This window comes from Coregonus clupeaformis, chromosome 13 (genome assembly GCF_020615455.1).
Source record: "Coregonus clupeaformis isolate EN_2021a chromosome 13, ASM2061545v1, whole genome shotgun sequence".
Taxonomy (NCBI): Eukaryota; Metazoa; Chordata; class Actinopteri; order Salmoniformes; family Salmonidae; genus Coregonus; species Coregonus clupeaformis.
This window is the reverse complement of record NC_059204.1, coordinates 56,494,417-56,520,326: the sequence shown is the minus strand read 5'-3', so window position 1 is coordinate 56,520,326 and position 25,910 is coordinate 56,494,417. Positions and strand designations below refer to the sequence as shown.

Here is a 25,910-nt window from a genome sequence, read left to right as displayed (position 1 = left end):
GTTTACAGGGAGGGTAACAGATCCAGGTTCTGAGCAGGAGTGGTACCGTAACGTCCTAGTGTCCGTGGTGAGTCCAAAAGGGAGGTCCGGTAGTGGAAAGCAGGGTGGTGGTGGCAGGAGTGAAGCGGAGGCAGGAGTCAGGTTCCAATAATCTGTGGCACAGGAGAAAAGTAAATAGAACAGGCCAAAAACACAAAGAGCGAAAACAAGCAGGTTGAGTCAACAGCGAGACTAACATGGTCGTCTTGACTATGATCTGACGATGAGTGGCAAGTTTGACCGGGTCTTTAAGGCTGAGGTGATTATGGTGAATGAGCTGCAGCTGGAACCCTGACTCCCGCACACCAGACTTCACTCCTGCAATCAAAACAGACAGAGGGGAGGGAGAGAGCAGAGAGAGAGCTACCTAGCAGCAGTAGGCCTAACAGTACCCCCCCCTCTATGGACGCCACCCGGCGGCCGACAGGGTTTATCCGGATGTAACGTATGAAAATCCCGGACCAGAGCAGGATCCACAATGAAGCTCCTGGGAACCCAGGAACGTTCCTCAGGACCATAACCCTCCCAATCCACCAGGTACTGGAAACCACGACACCGGCGGCGAACATCCAGAAGTCGCCGGACAGTGTAGACAGGACCCCCACCCACGATCCTGGGCGGAGGAGGGGGACGAGAGGGCGGGCACAGAGGGCTAACCGACACAGGCTTGATCTGGGAAACATGAAAAGTGGAATGAACCCGTAGGGAGGCAGGAAGCTGTAGTTTAACCGCGCAGGGGTTAACAATAGACAGTATCTTGAACGGTCCTATAAACGCGGCGCCATCTTCTTAGACTCCACTTTCAATGGAAGATCACGTGACTTAAGCCATACCTCTTGACCAGGAGAGTAACCGGGAGCCTGGGACCGGTGACGGTTGGCTTGCCTCTGCATGTACGACGAAGCTCGGGACAGAGCTACCCTGGCCTTCCTCCAGACCTTGAAGCAGCGGCGCATGTGGGACTGCACCGAGGGTACCGCCAGTTCCCTCTCTTGAGAAGGGAACAGGGAGGTTGATAACCCAGAGCACACAGAAAGGGAGACAAACCAGAGGAAGCGTTAGTCAAGGTGTTATGAGCATATTCCACCCAGGGGAGCATGGAGCTCCATGACCCAGGGTTAGACCCTGTGACACAGCGGAGAGCGGTCTCCATCTCCTGGTTCGCTCTCTCGGCTTTCCCGTTGGTCTGGGGGTGATATCCAGAGGACAGGCTGGATGTGATGCCCAAAGCTTTACAGAAAGCTTTCCATACCTGGGAGACAAACTGGGGACCCCGGTCAGAGACAATATCAGTGGGTAGACCATGAGAGCGGAACACATGTTCAACCAAAATATCAGCCGTCTCTCTGGCAGTGGGCAGTTTAGGTAGGGCCAAAAAATGAGCAAACTTAGAAAAACGATCAATCACAGTAAGAATGACAGTCTTTCCAGACGTGGGGGGAAGTCCAGTGACAAAATCCAGCGCTGGCCTGGGTGGAGTTCTTACTTCGTGCACATACCGTACAAGCAGCAATGAAGGCTCGAGTGTCCGCCTCAATCCTGGGCCACCAGAACTTCCGTCGCACAAAGTCCAGGGTCCGAGTAACTCCAGGGTGACGAGTGAGCCCACTGAAGTACCTGGGAGCGAACAGACTCAGGGACAAACAACCGGTTAGGAGGACCGCTCCCAGGGTCAGCTTGATGATGTTGAGCCTGTCTAACAATCCCTTCGATGTCACATGTAATGGCCGCAATACTGCAGGTAGGAGGCAAGATGGGTTCAGGGTTACTACCAGTATCAACAGCAGAATGAACACGAGACAGGGCGTCAGGCTTGACGTTGCGTGACCCAGGACGGTAAGACAGAGAAAAATTGAATCTACCAAAAAAGTGCCCACCTGGCTTGACGGGGATTGAGCTGCTTCGCTGACTGGATGTATGCCCGATTTTTATGATCCGTCCAAACGATGAAGGGTTGTTCCACCCCCTCCAACCAATGCCGCCACTCCTCGAGAGCCAGCTTAACGGCGAGCAGTTCACGATTGCCAACATCATAATTCCTCTCTGCCTGAGAAAGTTTCCGTGAAAGAAAAGCACAGGGATGCAGTTTGTTATCTTCAGGAGAACGTTGTGACAACACTGCACCTACCCCAGTGTCGGATGCATCCACCTCCACGACAAACTGGCGGTCGGGGTCCGGCTGCATCAGAATGGGAGCCGAGGCGAAGCGATGTTTCAGTTCTTCGAACGCTGATTCGGTCCCTTCATTCCAAGCGAACGGTAGTGATATGGAGGTGAGAGCGGTAAGTGGCGCCGCAATGCGGCTGTAGTCCTTGATGAACCTCCTGTAGAAGTTCGCAAACCCCAGGAATCGTTGAAGTTGTTTGCGGGTGGAGGGGGCTGGCCAGTCCGTGACAGCAGAGATCTTGCTGGGTCCATCCGCAACTCCCCCTGAGCTATTATGCAACCCAAAAAAAGAGGTCTCAGACACATGAAATTCACATTTCTCCATCTTCACAAATAGCTTGTTCTCCAACAACCTTTGCAACACCTGGCGCACATGCAGTTCATGTTCCTGGGAGGACTCTGAGAAAATCAGGATATCATCCAGATAGACAAAAACAAAACGATTCAACATGTCCCGAAGGACATCGTTCACTAGTGCCTGAAAAACAGCAGGGGCATTAGACAACCCAAAAGGCATAACCAGATACTCAAAATGTCCCAAGGGTGTGTTGAAGGCAGTCTTCCATTCATCACCTTTACGAATGCGCACCAGGTGATACGCATTTCGTAGATCCAGTTTGGTAAAGATAGTTGCACCATGAAGGAGGGGAAAAGCAGAATTAATTAAAGGCAGAGAATATTTGTTCTTAATGGTGATGTTGTTAAGTCCACGGAAATCAATACAGGGTCTGAGGGTCTTATCCTTCTTTCCAACAAAAAAGAATCCCGCTCCTACAGGTGACGAGGAAGGACGAATAATACCTGCCGCCAAGGAGTCCCGAATGTAGTTCTCCATAGCCTCCGTCTCCGGGCGGGAGAGATTGTACAGGCGACTGCTAGGGAGAGGGGCTCCTGGCTGGAGGTCAATGGCGCAGTCGTAAGGCCGGTGAGGAGGAAGAGAAGTAGCTCTGTGTTTGCAGAAAACGGATGCCAGGTCATGATACACGTCAGGGACAGCAGAGAGATCCATGGACTCCAGTGGAGGTTGAGGCACCGTGCTGGCAGGGGTCTGAGCAGAACACAAACAATTCACATGACAAAATGTGCTCCATGAAACAATTCTACCTGTCACCCAATCAATGTGTGGATTGTGTCGTATGAGCCAGGGGATACCAAGGACCAGGGGGGTCTGTGGGCAGTCAATTATGTGAAACTGAATGTTCTCCTGATGATTACCCGACACTATGAGACAAACAGGCACAGTCTGATGAGTAATACGGGTCAACAATTGTCCATTTAGACCCTTAGCCTGCAGCGGACGGTCCATAGGTACAGTCTCTAACTCCATTTGTTGAGCCAACTCTCGATCCAAAAAGCTTTCATCGGCACCAGAGTCAACCAGCGCACTAACAGGGAAATTATGGAACTGCCACTGGAGGGATGCCTGGAGCAGAATGCGGGGAGAAGAGGAAGAATCCGCTGCTCGGCTCACCAAAACTTCTCCCATTAATGATGAGCCGGCCCTTTTCCCAGACGAACTGGGCAGGAAGGAACGAAATGACCAGCCTCTCCACAATACAGGCAGGCCCGAGCCTGAATACGACGTGCACGCTCCTCTGAGGACAACCGTGCACGACCAACCTCCATGGCTTCGGGTTCAGTGCTCCTAGTATCGACTCGGGAAGACTCGGCCCTCTCCGTAGGGAAGAGGCGGGGAGGAGTTGGTTGACGACAGACAGGTTGCTTGGAACTACCACTCCTCACCCGGCGGCGCTCCCGAATCCGATTATCCAACCTGATGGTGAGTGAAATAAGATTATCCAGCGTGGGCGATTCATCATATGACACCAATTCATCCTTCAAGGTCTCAGCCAAAGCATTAATGAACACTCCTTGTAATGCCTCGTCATTCCAACCACTCACTGCCGCTAAAGTTCGAAACTCCACTGCCATCTCCGCCACACTGCGAGACCCCTGCCGAAGAGAAAACAAACGTTTAGCAGCCTCCTTGCCCCGTACGGGGTGGTCGAAAACCTTCCTCATCTCAGTGGTGAAGGCAACGTAAGCGTTGCAAATGTCCGACTAGCTCTCCCAGACCGCGGATCCCCAGGAACGAGCGGAACCGCTAGTAGAGTTGATAAGGTAGGCAATATGGGCTCTTTCGGAGGCGTAGGTGAGGGGCTGTTGTTCAAACACCAACAAGCATTGAGTCAAAAAATCACCACAGGTTCCCATGTTCCCGTCATAGCGCTCTGTAGCAGGAACAAAAGGCTCTCTGATCTGGGCTGGAGGGGCAGGAAAAACAGGTGGAGCAGGAGAAGGAGCAGTTTGTATGCCATGCACGAGGGGTGCATTATTAACTTGAGTAGTAAGCGCAGACACTTGATTGGTGAGTAATTGAACCTGATTAAGCAGCACCTGACTGTTCTCAGAAATAGTCTTAAACAAAGGATCATGTTGGCCAAGTAAAATGCCCTGATTGGCTATGGCAGTCCGAATCTGAGTGCACTCTGGGGTGGTATCCGAGCTACTGTCTGCTGGGTTCATCATGGTCAGATCATACTGTCACGATTTAACTAGATATGAACCCAAATGCAGACAACTACACCGAGCCAGAGAAGGTTTAACAGGTTTATTTACAACGTGCAATTGTCCAGGTTTCCAAAAATAGGGGAAGAGCAAGTCCAGGTTTACAGGGAGGGTAACATATCCAGGTTCTGAGCAGGAGTGGTACCGTAACGTCCTAGTGTCCGTGGTGAGTCCAAAAGGGAGGTCCGGTAGTGGAAAGCAGGGTGGTGGTGGCAGGAGTGAAGCGGAGGCAGGAGTCAGGTTCCAATAATCTGTGGCACAGGAGAAAAGTAAATAGAACAGGCCAAAAACACAAAGAACGAAAACAAGCAGGTTGAGTCAACAGCGAGACTAACATGGTCGTATTGACTATGATCTGACGATGAGTGGCAAGTTTGACCGGGTCTTTAAGGCTGAGGTGATTATGGTGAATGAGCTGCAGCTGGAACCCTGACTCCCGCACACCAGACTTCACTCCTGCAATCAAAACAGACAGAGGGGAGGGAGAGAGCAGAGAGAGAGCTACCTAGCAGCAGTAGGCCTAACAGTTACCTGTATCATTTAAGCATCTGAAGAATGAGAGTTATTCAGGCAGTAATTCATATTACCCAGTTGTCAGTGTGAGATGCAGCATATATAATGATCCCTTCCTGTCTTCTTCTGTCTGCAGTGTAAAACACTGTCTGGGATCTGTGACCACATCATCTCGCTGTCCTCTGATTCGCTGGTGTCCCAGTCAGCCCATCTGGAGGTGGTGCACCTGACCAACATCCTGCCCAGCGAGGGCCTGGTGAGTACTCACTCTGACTACACTATAGATGCCTTCAATCATACCTCCACAGGAGCTGAGCCAGGAGTTTGTCTAAGATACTCACTCTTTGACAGGATAGTTCTGTGACAGAGCAAACAGGCTCACTTTACTTGTTTGCTGTTGCTTCCAAGTTTCATAACAGGATATTGAGAAGTGTAAGTCTCATCATTATTACTACATTATTCTCCTTTTTAGTTTAATAAAGTTAAGCCTTTCTCCTCTCATTTAGGGAATGTACATCAAATCTACATACGACGGCCTTCATGTCATCACTGGGACCACTGAGAACGTAAGTCTACTTCCTGGACCCTGTTACCCTCTAGTAAAACAAATGTTTTACTTTAAACATTCTCTGCTAACCATACCCACTCAAAGCCCCCATACCTTTAATCTCGGTTAACCTAGAACTAAAGTCTTGAGTAATTGGTCAGATGCTCGATTAAGTTCTGGGTCCATATGTGTTGAGAAGAGAACAGAACCAGCAAGTCTATGGGCCAAATGTCCCCTCCCCTTCCGAAATTCAAAAGATGCTAACAGCTGTGAAATCGTGATTTGTCCAAAGTACCGGAACTAATGGTGCTCGTTATCTCATGCATCCCATTGTATCATGACAGATCTACGGTACCATTTATGTTTGCGTAATGTAGTCTGTCCATGAGAGATTACAATACCTTTGTTATTGTCTCCTATCATTGGCTTGCTATTTGACCCATGAGCTTCTTGTAGTCCTATAAAGACCAGCCCCTCTGGTTGGGGCTCTGGGATAACTGTTCAATTAGTGCAGCAAATAGTGAACCCCTAATTAGCATCTGGGTGTTTAATTGGGGGTGGAAACAGAGGAGGGATGACAGAGGCTTACAGATGGCAGCATGGCACAGAGAACCACAGCTCTTCTAATTAGCAACACTTTCAAAGCAGGACTGGGATGGGGTGGATTCTCTGTAGGAGATGGAGAGGGAATGGGTGCTGCCGTTTAATGTGATGTTTAAGTTTTACTCAGACACACACTGTGACAGTGACAGATCACTAACTGTGACAGATCATTTTTGTTATTTCCGAGCCCCTACGGAAGGAAAATATTGGGGATATTGTACAAAGTGTGTAGTCGTAGTACCATGGTATGAAGGGAGGTATAGAGGCTGGTGATGTCTCTGCCAAGTGATGGGACTCATCTGGACCTTTCAATTGCTGCTAAATGGTGGCTGAGATTTTACATTTTACTTGATTAGGATCCCCATTAGCCGACGCCAATGGCGACAGCTAGTCTTACTGGGGTCCGACATATAACGAAAAAGACATTACAGACAAATACTTTTTACATTTTACATACATTTAAAAACATACATTTTAAAAAACGAACACTCTTTAGACTGTTACTGGACATTTTGAAGGAAACCATAATTTACTTGTTTTCTAAAGCTGTGCCAGGGTAGCCTCCCCTTGCAGATCTGTTTGTGCTTTAGCCAACTCCTTTGTTCTGTTCATTATCATGCCATGTATGTCATGATTGGCATGACAATACTTTCAGAGTAGTTGGCCAAAGTGCATACTTATAGTTAGTATATGACCTATACTGTCAAACCATAGACAAAGGTCTCTAATAACCATGATCTGTCTGTTTAATTGCTATGATAGCACAGTCGATGTGTCCTAACCTCTACTTATCTTACTTGGATACTGTCTGTCACTGTCTCTGCAGTCTCCAGCTGACCAGTGCAAGAAGATCCATGCGGGAGACGAGGTTATTCAGGTCAACCACCAAACTGTGGTGAGTCCAGACTGAGTGTTCCACTGTAGACCACTGAGTACAGCATGAGTACTGTTCTGTCATTCTGTCTGGGAAAGACACACTGTTCAGTCTGGGTCAGGAAAGGTCAGCCATCATGAATGAGAAACGTCTGCTTTCCTAGACTCTATACTCCTCCAGCCCAGCCTGTCTGGGGACTAAACGCTTTGCCTTTGGAAGCCAAGTACAAGGTGCTTATTTAGTGCTTCCTAGTACCTAATTAGTCCTCAATTAATCATTTAGTATCTGGTAGTTAGGGATGTAATGTACTTGTAAGGATACAGGGGACTGGTTACAGGGGACTGGTTAGTCATTAATTGATAATGAGCTTTTAGTTCCCAATGTAACCAAGTCGGTTCATTTAACCCACAGGGGTTGGCAGGACTGGACAATCCATTTAATCTGACCTGATCTCTTAAACAGCAAAAAGGACAGTCAAATCACTCCTCTATATTCACCAATAGATACCCTGTTCATGGTTTATCAAGTTATCTACATCAATATTTTCTCCTCTTTAGTAGATGCATTGAAACACATTTCTTTCTTGTGGCTTTCTTTTGTAAAATAACTATGAATTAACTGATTTATTTTCAAACAATTGCCAACATATAACATCACATTAAGGTGTGGGACGTTCACTGTATTACAAGGAACAATAGCATATCTATTTCGCTCCAGAGAAGTAGCCTTGTTGGGGCAGATGCTATCCTACAGTAGCTTCTAACTAACATTTGCTAGCTATCAAGCTAGCCAGGTTTCCTTAGCAGCTTGTACACTGGCCACTGCCTACTGGCCTTGTGGCTAGGACCACGGATTGTCCCGGGAGCGTGACTATTTGAATCCCTGCTGTTTATTGCTGTTTCCATCTGCCCTGCGACCTGCCCGGTCTGGAACTGTGAGGAGTAACAGCGTAGCCTACATTGCTACCATGACAAAGACCAAAGCCGGTGGGAGTACCACTGAGGACAGTGGTGTCTCTCTATCACAGGTGAAGGAACTTTTAAACAAACAAAAAGTGTTGTGTCCAAATACTGGTGGAGTCAACTAATAAAAGAATGGACGATCTGACCAGAGAGGTCCAGGACCTGAAGAACAGTTTGCAGTTCTACCAGGGTCAGCTCGATGAGTTTAAAAAGGAGAACAGCAAGATGACAGCAATCTGTAAATCATTGAGAGAGGACAGCCGTTAAGTATGTGAATCCATGATAACAATGACGGAGAACTCAGATTATCTCGAGGGACAATCAAGGCGGAACAACACTGTTGTGGACAGAATCGCAGAATCTCCACGAGACCTGAATGGAGACTGAGGATAAAGTGAGGGAAATGATCAATGAGAAACTGAAGATGGACCACAGCAAGATTGAAGTGGAGCACGCACACCCAGGCCAATAGTGGTCAAGTTCCTGAGGTTCAAGAACAAGGTAGCTGTTCTGAAAGAGCCAAGAACTTGAGAGGAACGTACATCTTCCTCAACAAGGACTATCCTGAAGCTGTGCGCCAGAAGAGGAAATAACTTATCCCAGCCATGAAAGCTGCCAGAGCGTGTGGGGACATTGCTTAAAAGCCTGGAAAGGATGAGAGAGCCAAGCCTGTAGGTTTGTATCATCAATCCCGCAGCACACACACACTTACACAAACCAACTGATTGATGGACTCCTGAATAATGTTTTTTCTTGCTTTGTTTGTTATTTTCAATATTATGTCTATCTCTGATAAGCTATCCAGGAAAGGGCAAAAAATAGCCCATATTAATATATGTAGCCTTAAAAAATAATAACATTAAGATATTAGCCATTTCTGAGACTTAGATAATTCCTTTGATACAGCAGTATCAATACAAGGATATAACATCTACAGAAGAGACAGGAATGTTGCTGTATATATTCAGAGCCATATCCCTCTCATGTCAAGTGTTATTGAAGTGTTGTGGTTGCAGGTTCATCTGCCTCATCTAAAGCCTATTATTTTAGGCTGCTTCTATAGGCCACCAAGTGCTAACAGTCAGTATCTAAATAATGTGTGTGAAATGCTTGATAGTGTATGTGATGTAAACAGAGGTCTACTTTCTTGGGGACTTGAATATTGGCTGGTTTTCATCAAGCCGTCTGCTCAAGAGGAAGCTTCTCACTGTAACCAGTGCCTGCAATCTGGTTCAGGTTATTAATCAACCTACCAGGGTGTTTACAAACACTACAGGAACTATATCATCCACATATATTGATCACATCTTTACTAATACTGTAGAACTTTGTTCTAAAGCTGTATCCGTACCCATTGGATGTAGTGATTACAATATAGTGGCTATATCCAGGAAAGCCAAGGTTCCAAAAGATGGGCCTAAAATAGTTTATCACACAAAATATTTTGTGGATGATGTAAAAAATATTTGTTGGTCTGATGTGATTAATAAGGAACATCCAGACACTACACTTGATGAATTTATTAAATTGCTTCTTCCAATTATTGATAAACATGCACCAGTTAAGAACTGTTAAGGCTCAATGGATTGATGAGGAATTGAAAATTGTATGGTTGGAGGAGATGGGGCAAAAGGAGTGGCTAATAAGTCTGGCTGAACATCTGACTGGCTGACTTACTGCAAATTGAGAAATGATGTGACTAAACTCAACAAAAAGAAGAAGAAGAAGCCAAGATCAATGATATAAAGAATGATGGGGGAAAAACTATGGGCAGAAACACAAATTCAACTCCATCTTTCGTCGAATCAGATGGCTTATTTATTAAAAAACCATTTGATGTTACCAATTATTTTCATGATTACTTCAATCGGCAAAGTGGACAATCTTAGGCAGGAAATGCCAACAACGAACAGTTAGCCATCGCATTCATGCATAAAAAAAACTAAAAATGAAAGAAAAGCATTGTAAGTTAAAATGTTGTAAAGTTAGTGTGGGAGAGGTGTTTTTTTGGTTTTGTTATCGATTAATAATGACAAACCTCCTGGCATTGACAACTTAGATGGAAATCTACTGAAGATAATAGCTGACTCTATAGCCACTCCTATCTGTCATATCATTAATCTGGGCCTAGAAAAAAGTGTTTGTCCTCAGGCCTGGAGGGAAGCAAAAGTCAATCCGCTACCCAAGAATGGTAAAGAGGCCGTTACTGGTTCCAACAGCCGACCTATCAGCTTGCTGCCAGTTCTTAGCAAATTGTTGGAAACAATGGTGTTTGACCAAATACAATGCTATTTTGCTGTAAACAAATTAACAACAGACTTTCAGCATGCTTATAGAGAAGGGCACTCAACATGTACTGCACTGACACAAATGACTGATGATTGGTTGAAATAAATGTATAATAAGATGGTGGGAGCTGTACTGTTAGATTTCAGTGCAGCCTTTGATATTATTGACCTTCACCAGTTAAAAAAAAAAAACTTAATGTGTTATTATTTTTCAATCTCTGCCATATCGTGGATTCAGAGCTACAGTATCTATCTAATAGAACACTGAGTGTTTTCTTTATTGGAAGCTTCTCTAATGTTAAACATATAAAGTTAGTGTAACACAGGGCAGCTCACTTGGCCCTTTATTATTTTCTATTTTTACCAATGACCAGACACTGGCATTAAACAAAGCCTGTGTGTCCATACACAGTGCATTTGGAAAGTATTCAGACCCCTTGACTTGTTCCACATTTTGTTACATTACAGACTTATTCTAAAATTGATTTTTTCCCCTCATCAATCTACACACAATACCCAAAATGGCAAAACAAAAACAGGTTTTTATAAATTTTTGCAAATGTATAAAACAAACCCCGGAAATATCACATTTACATAAGTGTTCAGACCCTTTACTCAGTACTTTGTTGAAGCACCTTTGGCAGCGATTACAGCCTCAAGTCTTTTTGGGTATGAAGCTACAAGCTTGGCACACCTGTATTTGGGGAGTGTCTCCCATTATTCTCTGCAGATCCTCTCAAGCTCTGTCAGGTTGGATGGAGAGAGTCGCTGCACAGCTATTTTCAGGTCTCTCCGGAGATAGTCTGGGCTCTGACTGGGCCACTCAAGGACATTCAGAGACTTGTCCCGAAGCCACTCCTGCATTGTCTTGGCTGTGTGCTTAGGGTCATTGTCCTGTTGGAAGGTGTACATTTGCCCCAATCTGAGGTCCTGAGCGCTCTGGAGCAGGTTTTCATCAAGGATCTCTCTGTACTTTGCTCCGTTCATCTTTCCCTTGATCCTGACTAGTCTCCCAGTCCCTGCTGCTGAAAAACATCCCCGCAGCATGATGCTGCCACCACCATGCTTCACCCTAGGGATGCTGCCAGATTTCCACCAGCCGTGATGCTTGGCATTCAGGACAAAGAGTTCAATCTTGGTTTCATCAGACCAGAGAATCTTGTTTCTCATGGTCTGAGAGTCCAATAGGTGCTTTTTGGCAAACTCCAAGCGGGCTGTCATGTGCCTTTTACTGAGGAGTGGCTTCCGTCTGGCCACTCTACCATAAAGGCCTGATTGGTGGAGTGCAGCAGAGATGGTTGTCCTTCTGGAAGGTTCTCCCATCTCCACAGAGGAACTCTGGAGCTCTGTCAGAGTGACCATCAGGTTCTTGGTCACCTCCCTGACTCCAATCAAGTTGTAGAAACATCTCAAGGATGATCAATGGAAACAGGATGCACCTGAGCTCAATTTTGAGTCTCATAGCAAAGGGTCTGGATAGTTATGTAAATAAGGTATTTATGTTTTTAATTTTTAATACATTTGCAGAAATGTCTAAAAAACAGTTTTCACTTTGTCATTATGAGGTATTGTGTGTAGATTGATGAGGAAATGTTTTAATTTAATCAATTTCAGAATAAGGCTGTAACGTAACAACATGTGGAAAAAGTGAAGGGGTCTGAATATTTTCCAAATGCACTGTATGCTGATGATTCAATACGTGTCAGCACCCTATACGTGTCAGCAACACAGCCTGTGAAATCACTGCAACCCTAAACAAAGAGTTGCTGTCAGTTTTAGAATGGGTGACCAGCAATAAACTGGTCCTGAACATATCTAAACTAAGAGCATTGTATTTAGTACAAATAATTCCCTAAGTTCTAGACCTCAGCTGAATCTGGTAATGAATGGTGTGGCTGTTGAGCAAGTTGAGGAGACTAAATTACTTGGTGTTACCTTAGATTGTAAACTGTCATGGTCAAAACATATTGATGTAATGGTTGTAAAGATTGGGAGTGGTCTGACCGTGATAAAGAGATGCTCTGCTTCTTTGACACCACACTCCACAAAGCAAGTTAGTTTTATCTTGATTATTGTCCAGTTAAATGGTCAAATGCTGCAAAGAAGGACCTAGTTAAGCTGCAGCCGGCCCAGAACAGATTATTTGCTCTTTATTGTAATCAGAGGGTTAATACTGTATTAATACTGTACACGCCAGTCTCTCTTGGCTAAGAGTTGAGGAAAGACTGACTGCATCACTTTTTGTTTTTATAAGAAACATTAATGTGTTGGAAATTCCAAATTGTTTGCATAGTCAACTTACACACAGTACTGACAAACACACTTACTCCATCAGACATGCCACCAGGGGTCTTTTCACAGTCCCCAGGTCCAGAACAAATTCAAGGAAACTTACAGTATTATACAGAGCCATGATTGCATGGAAGTCCCTTCCATCTCATAGAGCGCAAGTGAACAGAAACCCTGGTTTCAAAAAACTAATAAAGCAACACCTCACAGCACAACGCCTCTCCCCCATGTGACCTTCTTGTGTGTATGTACTGACATGTATGTGTAACTGATAGATGCACACACACACACACACACTACATGTTAATGTTTTTAAATGTATGTCAATTGTAAAGTATTTTGTCTGTAATGTATTTTTCGTAATGTGTCGGACCCCATTAAGACTAGCTGTCGCCATTGGCGTTGGCTGATGGGGATCCTAATCAAAAATCTAATAAAAATCTAAGCTTTGCAGCATTCAGCGTTCCTTCTAGCATTCATTCCAAAAAGTATATTTTTGCCAGAAGTACGTTTGTTTATCCTCATCATTGTTCATCCATTTCTGGCACTGTGGCATATTTGCTTGCCCAACATTGTGTGGACCTGCACCATGCTAACACTCAGCACACATGCACAGAAGCCACAGTAGCCACATCATCCACTGATGAAACAGTGGCAGCTTTAGAGGTCACGACCTACTGTTTGTGTCACTTTACATTGCATGAGGTATGTGTAGGTCTGTGTAGGTTTCTCCTTGTCGTTACTACAGAGGCCCTCCAGGCTATTTATAGTCCAGTAAATAGGATTCTAGTGGAAATGGAGATTCAGCATGAAAACAGCAGGCAGGAGGTAATAAACTATCAACTACTATAAACAATGGATTGGGAGGACTGTGGCATTTTCTGTAATTTGTTTTGGTTGGTGTCACCATGGTGGATGCATTAATCAGGCCACTTGTGATGTTGTCATACTGAGCAGGGGCAGTGTCCTAGCTCGGTAGGGGACCATTTCTAGTAGGCCTAATTGCACATTTGTGATATATTTTTAAAAGATAAAGGGCACAGTAGTTCCTCCTACCCAAACAAAGACACACTAATAAGTTGTGGTTGCGGTAGCCTGTTTTACTGTGTATAAAAGAAAACGATTTTACTGTATGATCAACCAATCACATAGATTACACATTTTATGACATGACGATGTGTCCAGAAACACGAGACAGTTGATGTGCCAATTAACTTTCATATATTTTTCAATCTCTGCCATATCGTGGATTCAGAGCTACAGTATCTATCTAATAGAACACTGAGTGTTTTCTTTATTGGAAGCTTCTCTAATGTTAAACATATAAAGTTAGTATACCGCAGGGCAGCTCACTTGGCCCTTTATTATTTTCTATTTTTACCAATGACCAGACACTGGCATTAAACAAAGCCTGTGTGTCCATACACAGTGCATTTGGAAAGTATTCAGACCCCTTGACTTGTTCCACATTTTGTTACATTGCAGACTTATTCTAAAATTGATTAAATGTTTTTTCCCCTCATCAATCTACACACAATACCCAAAATGTCAAAGCAAAAACAGGTTTTTATACATTTTTGCAAATGTATTAAAAAAAAACAGGAAATATAACATTTACATAAGTGTTCAGACCCTTTACTCAGTACTTTGTTGAATCACCTTTGGCAGCGATTACAGCCTCGAGTCTTTTTAGGTATGACGCTACAAGCTTGGCACACCTGTATTTAATTAATAAGTTGTGGTTGCGGTAGCCTGTTTTACTGTGTATAAAATAAAACTATTTTACTGTATGATCAACCAATCACATAGATTACACATTTTATGACATGACGCTGTGTCCAGAAACACGAGACAGTGGATGTGCCAATTAACTTTCATATATTAAACTGAACTGTCACATGCCTTGGCAAACGTCCAATAGAAGCTTACAACTGGCAAAACTGTCCTGAGGGCCAGAGGCTAGCTAGCTTATTACATGCTTTGTCCCAGCTAGCACATACATTTCTGAGAACCATATGTTTCTTAGAGCTTGGTGAGAGCATGGTTGTCGTAAGGTTATTTTGCATATAATCTTCCCGCAAATTCTGGGAATGGTGCAGTATTGTTGCTTGGCTTTGGAATATTCTCAGCACATTTAAGGAACTTAAACTGGTGTTTCATTACTTTAACAGAACATTTCCTAAAAGTTCAAACATGGTAACATTTAATTAAAATGTTGGTAATGTTCTAGGAATGTTCTCCAACTGGTTTGACATTGGGAATGTTCTCAAATTGTTCCAATAACGTTAACCTCTTCATCACTAGGCACCTGGCTTAAGTGCCTGCCTCGAAAATGCATGAATAGAGTATATCTCCAAAACGACAAGGGCTATAAACATAATCTTGGTAGCAAAAGAAAGGTAACACGTATCTTGAAGTGAAATAATTAATGTGGGTATTACTGTGTCAGAGTACATGAAGCTGGAACACAGCATAAATTGGGAGGTTTTGATTCTGCCTGAGAGTAACTTCAGGTTTTATAGGGCATGCTTTATTGGACTTATGCCGCTGCAGGCCCTAAACACTATGGGACCATAGCCCAATATCTGATGAGTACTTATGTGAAGTTTGATGCCAATAAGCTAAGCTAGCGCTAACTTACGTTGAGCTTCAGTTACTCAAATAGATATTTTAGAATGTATGTTTTGTACTCATACAATAAATTAGTAATAGTAGTATTAGAAGTAATAAATAACAATGGGATTACATACTCTTCTGATGCTTGAGTAGGGCCCTGTACACGATAACCTTCTCGTCATTGGGGTCTGGTTCGTCCGGTCTAAGCAGGTCCTCATCGTCCGATTCAGAGTCAATAGGATACATGGAGTCCAACTTTCATCTGTTACAATTGCTAACGCTTCTGTAACTGTATATTTCTTACTAGAGCCTGCCATATTTGTATAAACTTTACGTTTTCCCTCCGAAATTGAAGCTCTGCGTAACCGTGCGTAATGCAGCAAGTCAACTAATGTGATACAATGAGGTGCGCACATGGATATTTCAACAACCGGGTTAAGAAAAATAAGTTATCTGTCTACGAATATATGGGCATGCACGGTTTCAAAATTCAGTACTGGTTTTGCTATATGCTTATATATTTGCTTGGAGTCTGAATATTATTTCATTTGGGCAACAACAGTTTAGATAGATTCACAGTTGAGACGCTTTTCGTTCCAGTAGTGTACAACATTCAGGTATTCATACATGTTTAAAAACCGTATCTACGTCATTGTTTGAGATTGCGGGAGGAGTACCGGATATGGGGAACCTCGGATGAAGAGGTTAAGAAACAATGTTCTTCTGTGGGAATTTCAGTACTTCCACATAACGTTTCCATCAGGTTTCCTCATGGTTCTATTTAATGTCATGTTCTCAAATTGTTCAGAGAACGTTAAGAAAATTACCCATACATAACACAAGAAAACTTTAGTAACGTTCAGAGAACATTCTAAGAATGTTATTTAAAAGCATATACATTCTCAGAACGTGAAGAAAACTTTCCATAAAGACCACAAGAAAACTTTAGTAATGTTCAGAGAACATTCTAAGAACATATAAATATATATTCTGTTCTCAGCATCAAACAAAACTATCTCTATCCTCTATCTTGTTAAGTGTGTTCAGGTGTGTTGAACAGGCCCACTAATTGGCCACACCTGATCTTAATAAGTGCTTGTTTCCATTGAAATGGGGTCTGTTTGAATAGACTCAAATGAACAGATTTGAATGCGTGAAAAAACATGGCATGCTATCCCATCCTGGTGGCGCTGTGGACTAATTCCATGAATAGAGAACAGAATATTATAGATGGGTTGGCTGACAACGTCACAAAAATTATGGGCACGCATCCATGAGGCAGAAGGCCGTGTGGTGTTATGATTCTGAACAGTCAGATAACTTGCAACAATGACTAGAAGCTGCCATGTGGGGAATCGTAGGTGGCTCATTTCAGCTCGTTATATGTTGTTATTGATACCATGTCTTGTTTTGAGGTGTTTTGACTAATGTCATGTCTATGCTAATATGGCTTAAACTCACTAGCTAGTTAACCAACAACTGGAACGATGTAATTGATAGACAACAAGTGCTCATTGTGCAAATGTATTTATGTTTTCAGTAAACATTGGAGATTAAATATAGTTTACATGTTGCCAACAATCTGAGCCAACCCTGTCTGTTTTGCCTAATAGTTGCACACGCATTGGTTTTGTTTGAATCTCACTGATGCCGTGTCACATAAAAAAATTAATGCTTAAGTAAATTAATTTCCATGTGTCCTACCTGTGCTTGGAGTTCAAAAAAAGTAAACCCAAAATAAGCTAGCAGTGTTATTACAAATCTTACTAAAACATTCAGTTAACGTTTTAAGGAAGTTATTAAAAAAAAACTCAAAATAACCTACAATTTCCATTCTCAGAGTGGTAATAAAACCTCCCTGGAAAACTTTCAAGGAACCAGAGTAAAACTTTCGAAGAACCTCACTGCAACCTAAAAATAAATGTTCCCAGAACAGGTTAGATTTTCATCAAACGTTCAGTTTTACCGATAAGAAAAACATATGGCTTTGTTCACCACAACCAATGTGAAACCTAAAACATACGTTCCCACAACTTCCAAGGAATCAAATGATGCATCTGCATGTATATACAGTATGTGTGTGTATTATACTGTATGAACAGTAATTGTGTCTGTCTGTGTCTTTTTAAGACAGGCGATGTTTGTAGTCTTTGTGGGAGTGAAATGGGCCGTTGCCAGTCGGCATAGAAGCTGTTGTGAACACAGAGACAGTGTCTTGGCCAAACAGTAATGTGTGTGTGTTGGTCTTTTTATAGTTTGACTATGTCGCCATGCCAGTCCCTTAGTTGAATAATGTAACCTGTTTACAGATAAGTTGCATTATTAACATTGGCACTCTACAGAGCACAGAGGTAGAGAGAGCGAGAGAGGTGCTCAGCTCAGCGTGGCGTAGAGAGGGAGGAAGGGAGAGGGAGGTGACCTGCTTTCTCTGCTCCCCTGCCTCTACTGGAGCCTGCCTGGGAGCACACCGCCATCAGCAGAACCAAGCTCACTGTAGCACAGCTGCACACGGTCTGTTGCGGGTCAGAGCCCAGTTGGGCATGGTGCTGATGCTTTGCGATGCATTATAGGTCGACACGAGGTGCAACACTATCAGTCTGTTTTAACTTCTGTTAAACGTTGTATAACGTTGTACAACAGATGGGACAGAATTTTGAAAATGGTTATGTTCAGTCAAGAAAATAAATAAGTATGCAATATTGTATGCAATATTTCCCAGCACATGCTGTTTAGTTAACTGTTTTTGTGCCAAACGCCATTCTTATCCAAGCGCTGTAATTTGTGGGAATGGGCTGTAGTGTATTGGAATGGTAGTGCAGTTGTTTTCAACGTCATTATCTCCGGTGTTTCATAGTTGGTTGAGGAGATGTTCAGAACCATAGTAGCTACAGTAATTTACTAGCTCTATTGTCATGATTGGTTAAGTATTTCTTCAGCCTTACTGAGAGTGTTGTATTGTCTCTCTCCACTGTGGCGTATCTGTGCAGGTGGGCTGGCAGCTGAGGAACCTGGTGAATGCCCTCAGAGAAGACCCCAATGGAGTCATCCTCACCCTGAAGAAGAGACCTCAGAACACTCTCACATCTGCCCCTGCCCTGCTCAAGAATGTACGATGGAAACCCCTTGCACTCCAGGTAATTATGTTATGATGTGATACGTTTTGTTTGGATATCTGTTTAGGATTCCTTCTGGTAGATAAGAATAGCACTTATTTCACCAATTCATCTGCTCATTGTTGATAATGACCAACTGGCCTAGTAGCTCCTTATGAGTGACACAATGTTAATAAATTAGATTATGATACATCATGAATTAAAGGTTTATTATCTGTGAATAAGCACTTAACTTGTACCTCATACCTGGTCACCCCTTTAATTGAGTTCTAATGGATTGTGTGAGTGTAATGATTTATATATACACTAGATGACTGACAGGGGGCGCTGTTTTGAAGCCACCGCACCTCAATCTGGGCACTGTTGAAAAACAAAAAAATCGGAAGCTATAGAAATGCATTCATTAATATTTACACTTGTTTTTGCCAGGTTTATTCTATTACAGACACCTTAATGCATCATTTTAAATGTGAGCTAAACATACACATTTTAAATGTATAAAAACATTTTCCTTAAAGTATAATTTTTTGAAAGTTCTAATGTTACTGTCCTCTCTACAACAACAAAAAATACTAAATACATGTAATTTTGTACTCAAAACATTTAATTGAAATACTGTAGAATTCCATTCATTCCTATAGAGGACTGCTTCTTCTGGGGAAAGCCAATATGGCTGACCGGTGGCTTCAAAGCCTTTCATCGGCCAATACATAGCATCAGCAATCCAGGGTTTATATACATCATTGGTGGAGCGTCAGTGACGGAGATGGTGAATCCATTGTGTTGCTCAGTGTGGATGTAGTACAGACAGTACAGTATGGGGGACTGGCTGGGGGAAACAGGGGCTGCCTGAGGAGGAGGAACAAAGACAGAACGCTAGCTGGGGAGGATGAGGGTAGAGGGGGTTGGGGGTTTACATCATTACTGCCTGGATGGTTTTTCTTTGGGAGCCCTGGACTGTGTGAGAGCTATTTTTAGCTCTGCACTAGGCTTACTCATTTTCATGCTGCATGGGTTTGCCTTGATGATGCCCAGGACCGTTTCTGTGGTTACGTGTCTTTGGCATCTGCAGTGATGTTCAGATAATCAGCACATCATCATCATCATAGCTCAACATGTGAAGCCAGAATGGTTGCTCCTATATAGGACTGTGATGAGGGTGTGCATATGCACTGTAGTCATGTCATGGAAATAATGATGTATTAATTATTTGGCACGGTGGCATGTTTTTCAGTCTGAAGTGAACAGGGTTCTGCTTGAGCTATGCTCCATTATTGTGGCTGAATAAATTAGAAAAAAAGAGAGAATTGGATTGCCCTCCAGGGAGGTTATTGTTGGCAGTCTTACAGGTTAAACAAACAAATACACACAAAGGTTACCAATCAGTCACAAACAGTAGAATTCACCCAGTGTTTGGTTAATGAAGCACCTCAGAGTTAAATGACAGCGTGCCGTATGACTGTAGGAGCCGTTGACATATGGTACGAACACTGTTAGTGACTTTGTCTCCCAGGACTTTATGATGGATGTTTCAGGCAAAAAAAGTCAGACCACCGGAGCTCAACACGGCTTGGAGAAAGGGTAGGCCTGTTCTATTATTAAATTAACTCTTTACGAAATAGATGATGACAGAGAAGCATATGGAAAATCCAGGTAGTAGAGGACAAAGATAATGTGAAATGAATTTGAAATGAGTCTTCAGTGAACCCCCATCAAGGACTCAGTGTTTCCCATTGTGAATAAGAGTCAATGAAGAGTGAACCTAGCCATCTGTTCATCCAGTGTCATACAGTAGTACTCTCAGTCAGCTGCCCACAGACTGACAGGACACAGACAGAACCTAGGACAGAGGTTAATGCAGAGGTTAATGTGGTTGCTCATAGTGGGAGCACTACCAGCTATAATCATTATTTTGTACAGGAGTGTATTTTTATAATAATACAGTGCATTCGGAAAGTATTCAGACCCCTTGACTTTTTCCACATTTTGTTACGTTACAGCCGTACTCTAAAATTGATTAAATACTTTTTTTCCCCCTCATCAATCTACACATAATACCCCATAATATTTTATTTTTTAAATTACATTTACATAAGTATTCAGACCCTTTACTCAGTACTTTAATGAAGCACCTTTGGCAGCGATTACAGCCTTGAGGCTTCTTGGGTATGACGCTACAAGCTTGGCACACCTGTATTTGGGGAGGTTCTCCCATTCTTCTCTGCAGATCCTCTCAACCTCTGTCAGGTTGGATGGGCCACTCAAGGACATTCAGAGACTTGTCCTAAAGCCACTGCGGCATTGTCTTGGCTTTGTGCTTAGGGTCGTTGTCCTGTTGGAAGGTGAACCTTCACCCCAGTCTGAGGTCCTGAGCGCTCTGGTGCAGGTTTTCATCAAGGATCTCTCTGTACTTTGCTCCGTTCATCGTTCCCTCGATCCTAACTAGTCTCCCTGCCACTGAAAAACATCCCCACAGCATGATGCTGCCACCACCATGCATCACCGTAGGGATGGTGCCAGGTTTCCTCCAGACGTGACGCTTGGCATTCAGGCCAAAGAGTTCAATCTTGGTTTCATCAGACCAGAGAATCTTGTTTCATGGTCTGAGTCCTTTAGGTGCCTTTTGGCAAACTCCAAGTGGGCTGTCATGTACCTTTTACTGAGGAGTGGCTTCCATCTGGCCACTCTAACATAAAGGCCTGATTGGTGGAGTGCTGCAGAGATGGCTGTCCTTCTGGAAGGTTCTCCCATCTTCACAGAGGAACTCAGGAGCTCTGTCATAGTGACCATCGGGTTCTTGGTCACCTCCCCGACCAAGTCCCTTCTCCCCCTGATTGCTCAGTTTGGCCGGGTGGCCAGCTCTAGGAAGAGTCTTAGTGGTTTCAAACTTCTTCCATTTAAGAATGATGGAGGCCACTGTGTTCTTGGGGACCTTCAATGCTGCAGACATTTTTTGGTACCCTTCCCCAGATCTGTGCCTCGACACAATCCTGTCTCGGAGCTCTATGGACAATTCCTTCAACCTCATGGCTTGGTTTTTGCTCTGACATGCACTGTCAACTGTGGGACCTTATATAGACAGGTGTGTGCCTTTCCAAATCATGTCCAATCAATTGAATTTACCACGGGTGTACTCCAATCAAGTTGTAGAAACATCTCAAGGATGATCAATGGAAACAGGATGCACCTGAGCTCAATTTTCGAGTCTCATAGCAAAGGGTCAAAATGTGGAAAAATGGAAGGGGTCTGAATACTTACCGAATGCACTATAAATGCCATTTAGCAGACGCTTTTATCCAAAGCGACTTACAATAATGCGTGCATACATTTTACATATAGGTGGTCCCGGGAATCAAACCCACTATCCTGGTGCCATGCTCTACCAGCTGAGCTACAGAAGACCAGAATATATATTTTTGTTTCCTAACCTATTCATAACCCACTGCTTCTTTAAAAAAAAAAAATCCTGCTTTGGTCTGAGAGACATGAACAATCTAACAGTTCGGGTATTTTCTTTTGACAGCACTGAGCCAACACATTTACGCCATCATTTTAACTTTTCTTGTGGTGATGTATTAATAATGAAGAAGTACATAAAATGGATTTTTATTTTGAGTGGTATTTATTATTAATTACACAAGTCCTGGAGAAGGAGTGAGCTCTAGATGTTCTGAAGCCTCCATGGTCATACTCAAAGGTCGCTGTTATCAGGAAGGAATATGGCTCTGATGTCTTTGATATGAGGTCAATGAAAATGACAGAGTAATGATAATTCATCGTAGAAGTAGACTCGAAAGAGAAAAAGGAAAATATATGAACATTTCATTTTTTGTTTTACATTGGTAAAGGTCCTGTGAAAATTACCTTACAATCAGATGTTATTGGTCACAGGGTTAAGTCAGCACAGTAGGTTAGACTTCCTAGTGTATCTCCTGGGGAGAGATGGCTCATCCTCACCATATTTGACACATCTTGACATTAATGATGTATAGTCATGATCACAGAATCCCTTGTTGCTAGGGGTCCTGTTGCTATCCCCTCTATAGTTGCCAACAAACCTCTCAAGAATTTCTCGGTTGCTATGGACGAGATCGCTGTTGCTAATGTGTGCCACTTCACATCCCTCTCCCTGTCTCATGGCCTTCATTCAACAAAGCGTCCTATCCTTTTCACTACCATTGTGTTTATTATGTACCACTGTGTTAACCCTTTACTCTCGTGTGAATTGGCCTATATGGATAGGGCTAAATTGAAATGTTTGGAGATTATGGGAAAATTATTAGACTGAATCTAAACATTATACTGTTGTTTTTATGTGCATTTTACATTTACTGCACTTTTCGCCGCATTTGTTGATAAAGAAAACTGAACATACTCTTGATACATTGAGTAACATGATAAGAATATTCCTGGAAAATGTGGGATAGGTGCAACATAAAACAAAAAAGGTACAAGGGTTTGCGTGAGAGGACTAACTGGTGTCTCCAAGAGGCCACACACCTCGCTAAAGTGTGCACTTCCTAAGTCATTTCAATGCACTTATATGACTTGAAGAAGAGTCTTCAACTATAAAGTGCTTTCAGTCATAAGTGCATTCAGGTGCGTGTGACGTCACAATAGACCAACAGGCTCATTCTGTTCAGGGTATGACACCATGTCATCTTGTATCTGTAGATCAAACATGGTGATCATAAACGTTGACACTGTATATGAGATGAGTTTTATGTTATGGAAATGTGAAGTGCACATTTGGACTCGCAGGTGTTTGGCTTGCTTGTATGACATCAAAGCGGTATTTATTATAATCTTCAACGTATAATCTTTCAAAATATGTAGAGTCCTCTTAAATTTACAGCATTTTCCTCACTCACACAACAAAAAACCCACACAGCACTGTGAAGTGCAGAGCCTGAGGTCTGACGTCATGAATAGCATGTTACTGTACAGCCATTGCGTTCCAATTTAGATGTTTATCAGTGCCCAAATCTGCCATTTTTAACCTGTATATGGGTACGTGTGTAAAGGGCTACGAGAACTGTCTGACTAGGACACAAGCTCACAACATTGCACCACAATCCTCCAGTAACTCAAACATGGAGAATGCTATTCTATAGGATTTTACTCATGAAGCATGACATAAAATGCTATGAATTAGAAATGATTGCATTTAGGAAATTGTTTAATACTTCTGCATCCTGCTATCCTGCTCAGTCCTGCTGTCTACATGACTCCACCCTTGTCCCTACAGCCCATCCCCACCAGTCCCAACAGTGACTCCAACACCCCACCCAACAGCATGGGGACCTTGGAGATGTCCTCTACGCTGGACAGTGGCCATGACGTCTTCATCCTGTCCCCAGTCTCTGGCCTCTATGGACACAGGTGAGCCTACCAAACCCATACATACAGCTACTGTTTACTGTACTGTTTAGTCCTGTAGCACCTGCCTGATCTTCTCCATGCCCTACCTGTCAATCACAGAGACGAGATAGGCATCATGTCCTGCGATGACATCAGCAAGTACAGCATGGAGAAGATGGGTATGAAGGGCTCGGAGTCTCCCAGCTTCTACCTGGACCACGATGGGGGCAAGTACTTCACGTTGGTGGAGGAGGACTGTCTGGCCCTTGGGCAGGAGTACGAGACTAGGGGTCGCTCCACGGGGGTCCGGCGGAGGGACAGGACACCCACCCATGGTGAGTCACCCAGCCCAGATAGGTAGCACTACCAACCAACCATCCTCTTCCCTCTGGGCAGTAGTGTAATGTTAGAGAAGCATTGAAGGGTGGAATTCCAGGCGAGGCGGATAGCTCTCCTCTCCTGCCTTCATTTAAGCTCATTCTCATAGTGTATCCAGCTGTAAATGGCATGTAGAGAACGTACAGTAAAGCCCCATGGCAATTGCTATGCATAGTAGACATTATTATTATGCACCCCAGCGTATTCATGTTTCACAGAAACCCCTCCCTCTCACAGCCCAGCCCACCCCCACAGTCAGACATCCCCTGTCATTGCCCCTTCATCATCATCAGCACTGCAGCAGTAGGATGGCCAGTGTCAGGATGATGTCACCTAAGATCAGCCTGACTATTCTACATGCCACCTCTGTCTGCACTTTACACGATGAGCTCATTCACATTAATGCACGGGACAACTCTGGAATCTTTAGTGAGTGACACACTGTCTGCAAACACTGAGACAAGGAAAGGAGGTCTTTGCCAGCCCTTGACAATGTACAGTATTCTATCTGTCCATCTGACAGAAATGGCTGTTGAGGCTCTGTTGAGGCTCAGTTTGCCGTGTATTGTACAGTGTGTAGTGGTGCAGAGATAAATCCCTTTGGCTCTGCAAGACGGAGTGTTTTTCATGTTAACAGCCTGCCAGGGAAGTGACGGTGGATTGCTTCCAAGTCCATAATGGCTCCAAGCAGGGTACGCTCTGCTCATCCAAGTCTGTGGAGGCACCATGTGCCATGATAAGGCCCCATCACAGTCTCTCTCATGCTCACACATTCACACACGTGCAACAAGCCTTTCCCCTTCACTCGAAAGCTCACTTCTTTTCAACTGGATTCCCATACTATAACCTACTCCTTTTATACCTCTTACTGCCCTGCCTGCACTTTAACCTCTGTCAGGCAGACATCCACCCACACACAGCCACTCCTCTCTCACCATCTCCTCTCCCTCTCAGGGAGACAGCCCCTTCTCTTCCCTCAGCTCCGAACTCTCCCTCCACTCACACCTCAGCTCCTAACTCTCCCTCCACTCACACCTCAGCTCCTAACTCTCCCTCCACTCTCCCCTCAGCTCCTAGCTCTCCCTCCACTCACACCTCAGCTGACATGCTACTTGGACTTCTTTCCAGGTGACCTCAGGCCAGTTTCCATGCCAACGGATTACAACTGGATGGCAGAGACAAAGGAGCCAAATATGTACAAGAGAGGTAGCAGAGGTGGGTCCTTAAGTTCAGGTAGTCTCCTCAGTCCCCCCTTGACAAGGAGAAGGAAATAGCTTTTGCTTCACTGCTTCTGCAAAGTACAGACTCCTAATGAGGACCAATCAGTCCCCACTGTCAACAACATGACTAATCATCTGCTTCTTTGGCAACCTTTTATTAATTTAACTGGAACTGCCACAAGTTCTGGCATAGAGCACAATGGTTTCTTTAGACTTTACATATCACCAGGGAATCTTGACAGAAACATGAATGCACATTTAGAACTCCTTTTAAACTTCACTGTAGAAAGATGAAGCTATCACAAGAAGCTCAGACATTTCTATTTGAACAAAATGGAGATTCAATCTGCTAAATATAGACACCATGTTCATG

The 25,910-nt window shown here is 43.6% G+C and overlaps 1 protein-coding gene across 2 annotated transcripts in view; it reads left to right on the top strand.

Annotated features, from left to right (window-relative positions):
- Nucleotides 1–25,910, top strand: part of LOC121579949 (connector enhancer of kinase suppressor of ras 2-like) — a 56,837-nt gene that overhangs the window by 16,838 nt on the left and 14,089 nt on the right. The window contains exons 6-12 of one of the 2 annotated variants that reach the window (XM_041894960.2): nt 5,423–5,542; nt 5,793–5,852; nt 7,263–7,331; nt 18,453–18,599; nt 23,827–23,960; nt 24,060–24,274; nt 25,446–25,532. In XM_041894960.2, the coding sequence (XP_041750894.1) occupies nt 5,423–5,542; nt 5,793–5,852; nt 7,263–7,331; nt 18,453–18,599; nt 23,827–23,960; nt 24,060–24,274; nt 25,446–25,532 (832 nt within the window). The remainder of the gene's footprint in view (nt 1–5,422; nt 5,543–5,792; nt 5,853–7,262; nt 7,332–18,452; nt 18,600–23,826; nt 23,961–24,059; nt 24,275–25,445; nt 25,533–25,910) is intronic. The other variant, XM_041894961.2, reaches the window with a different exon arrangement.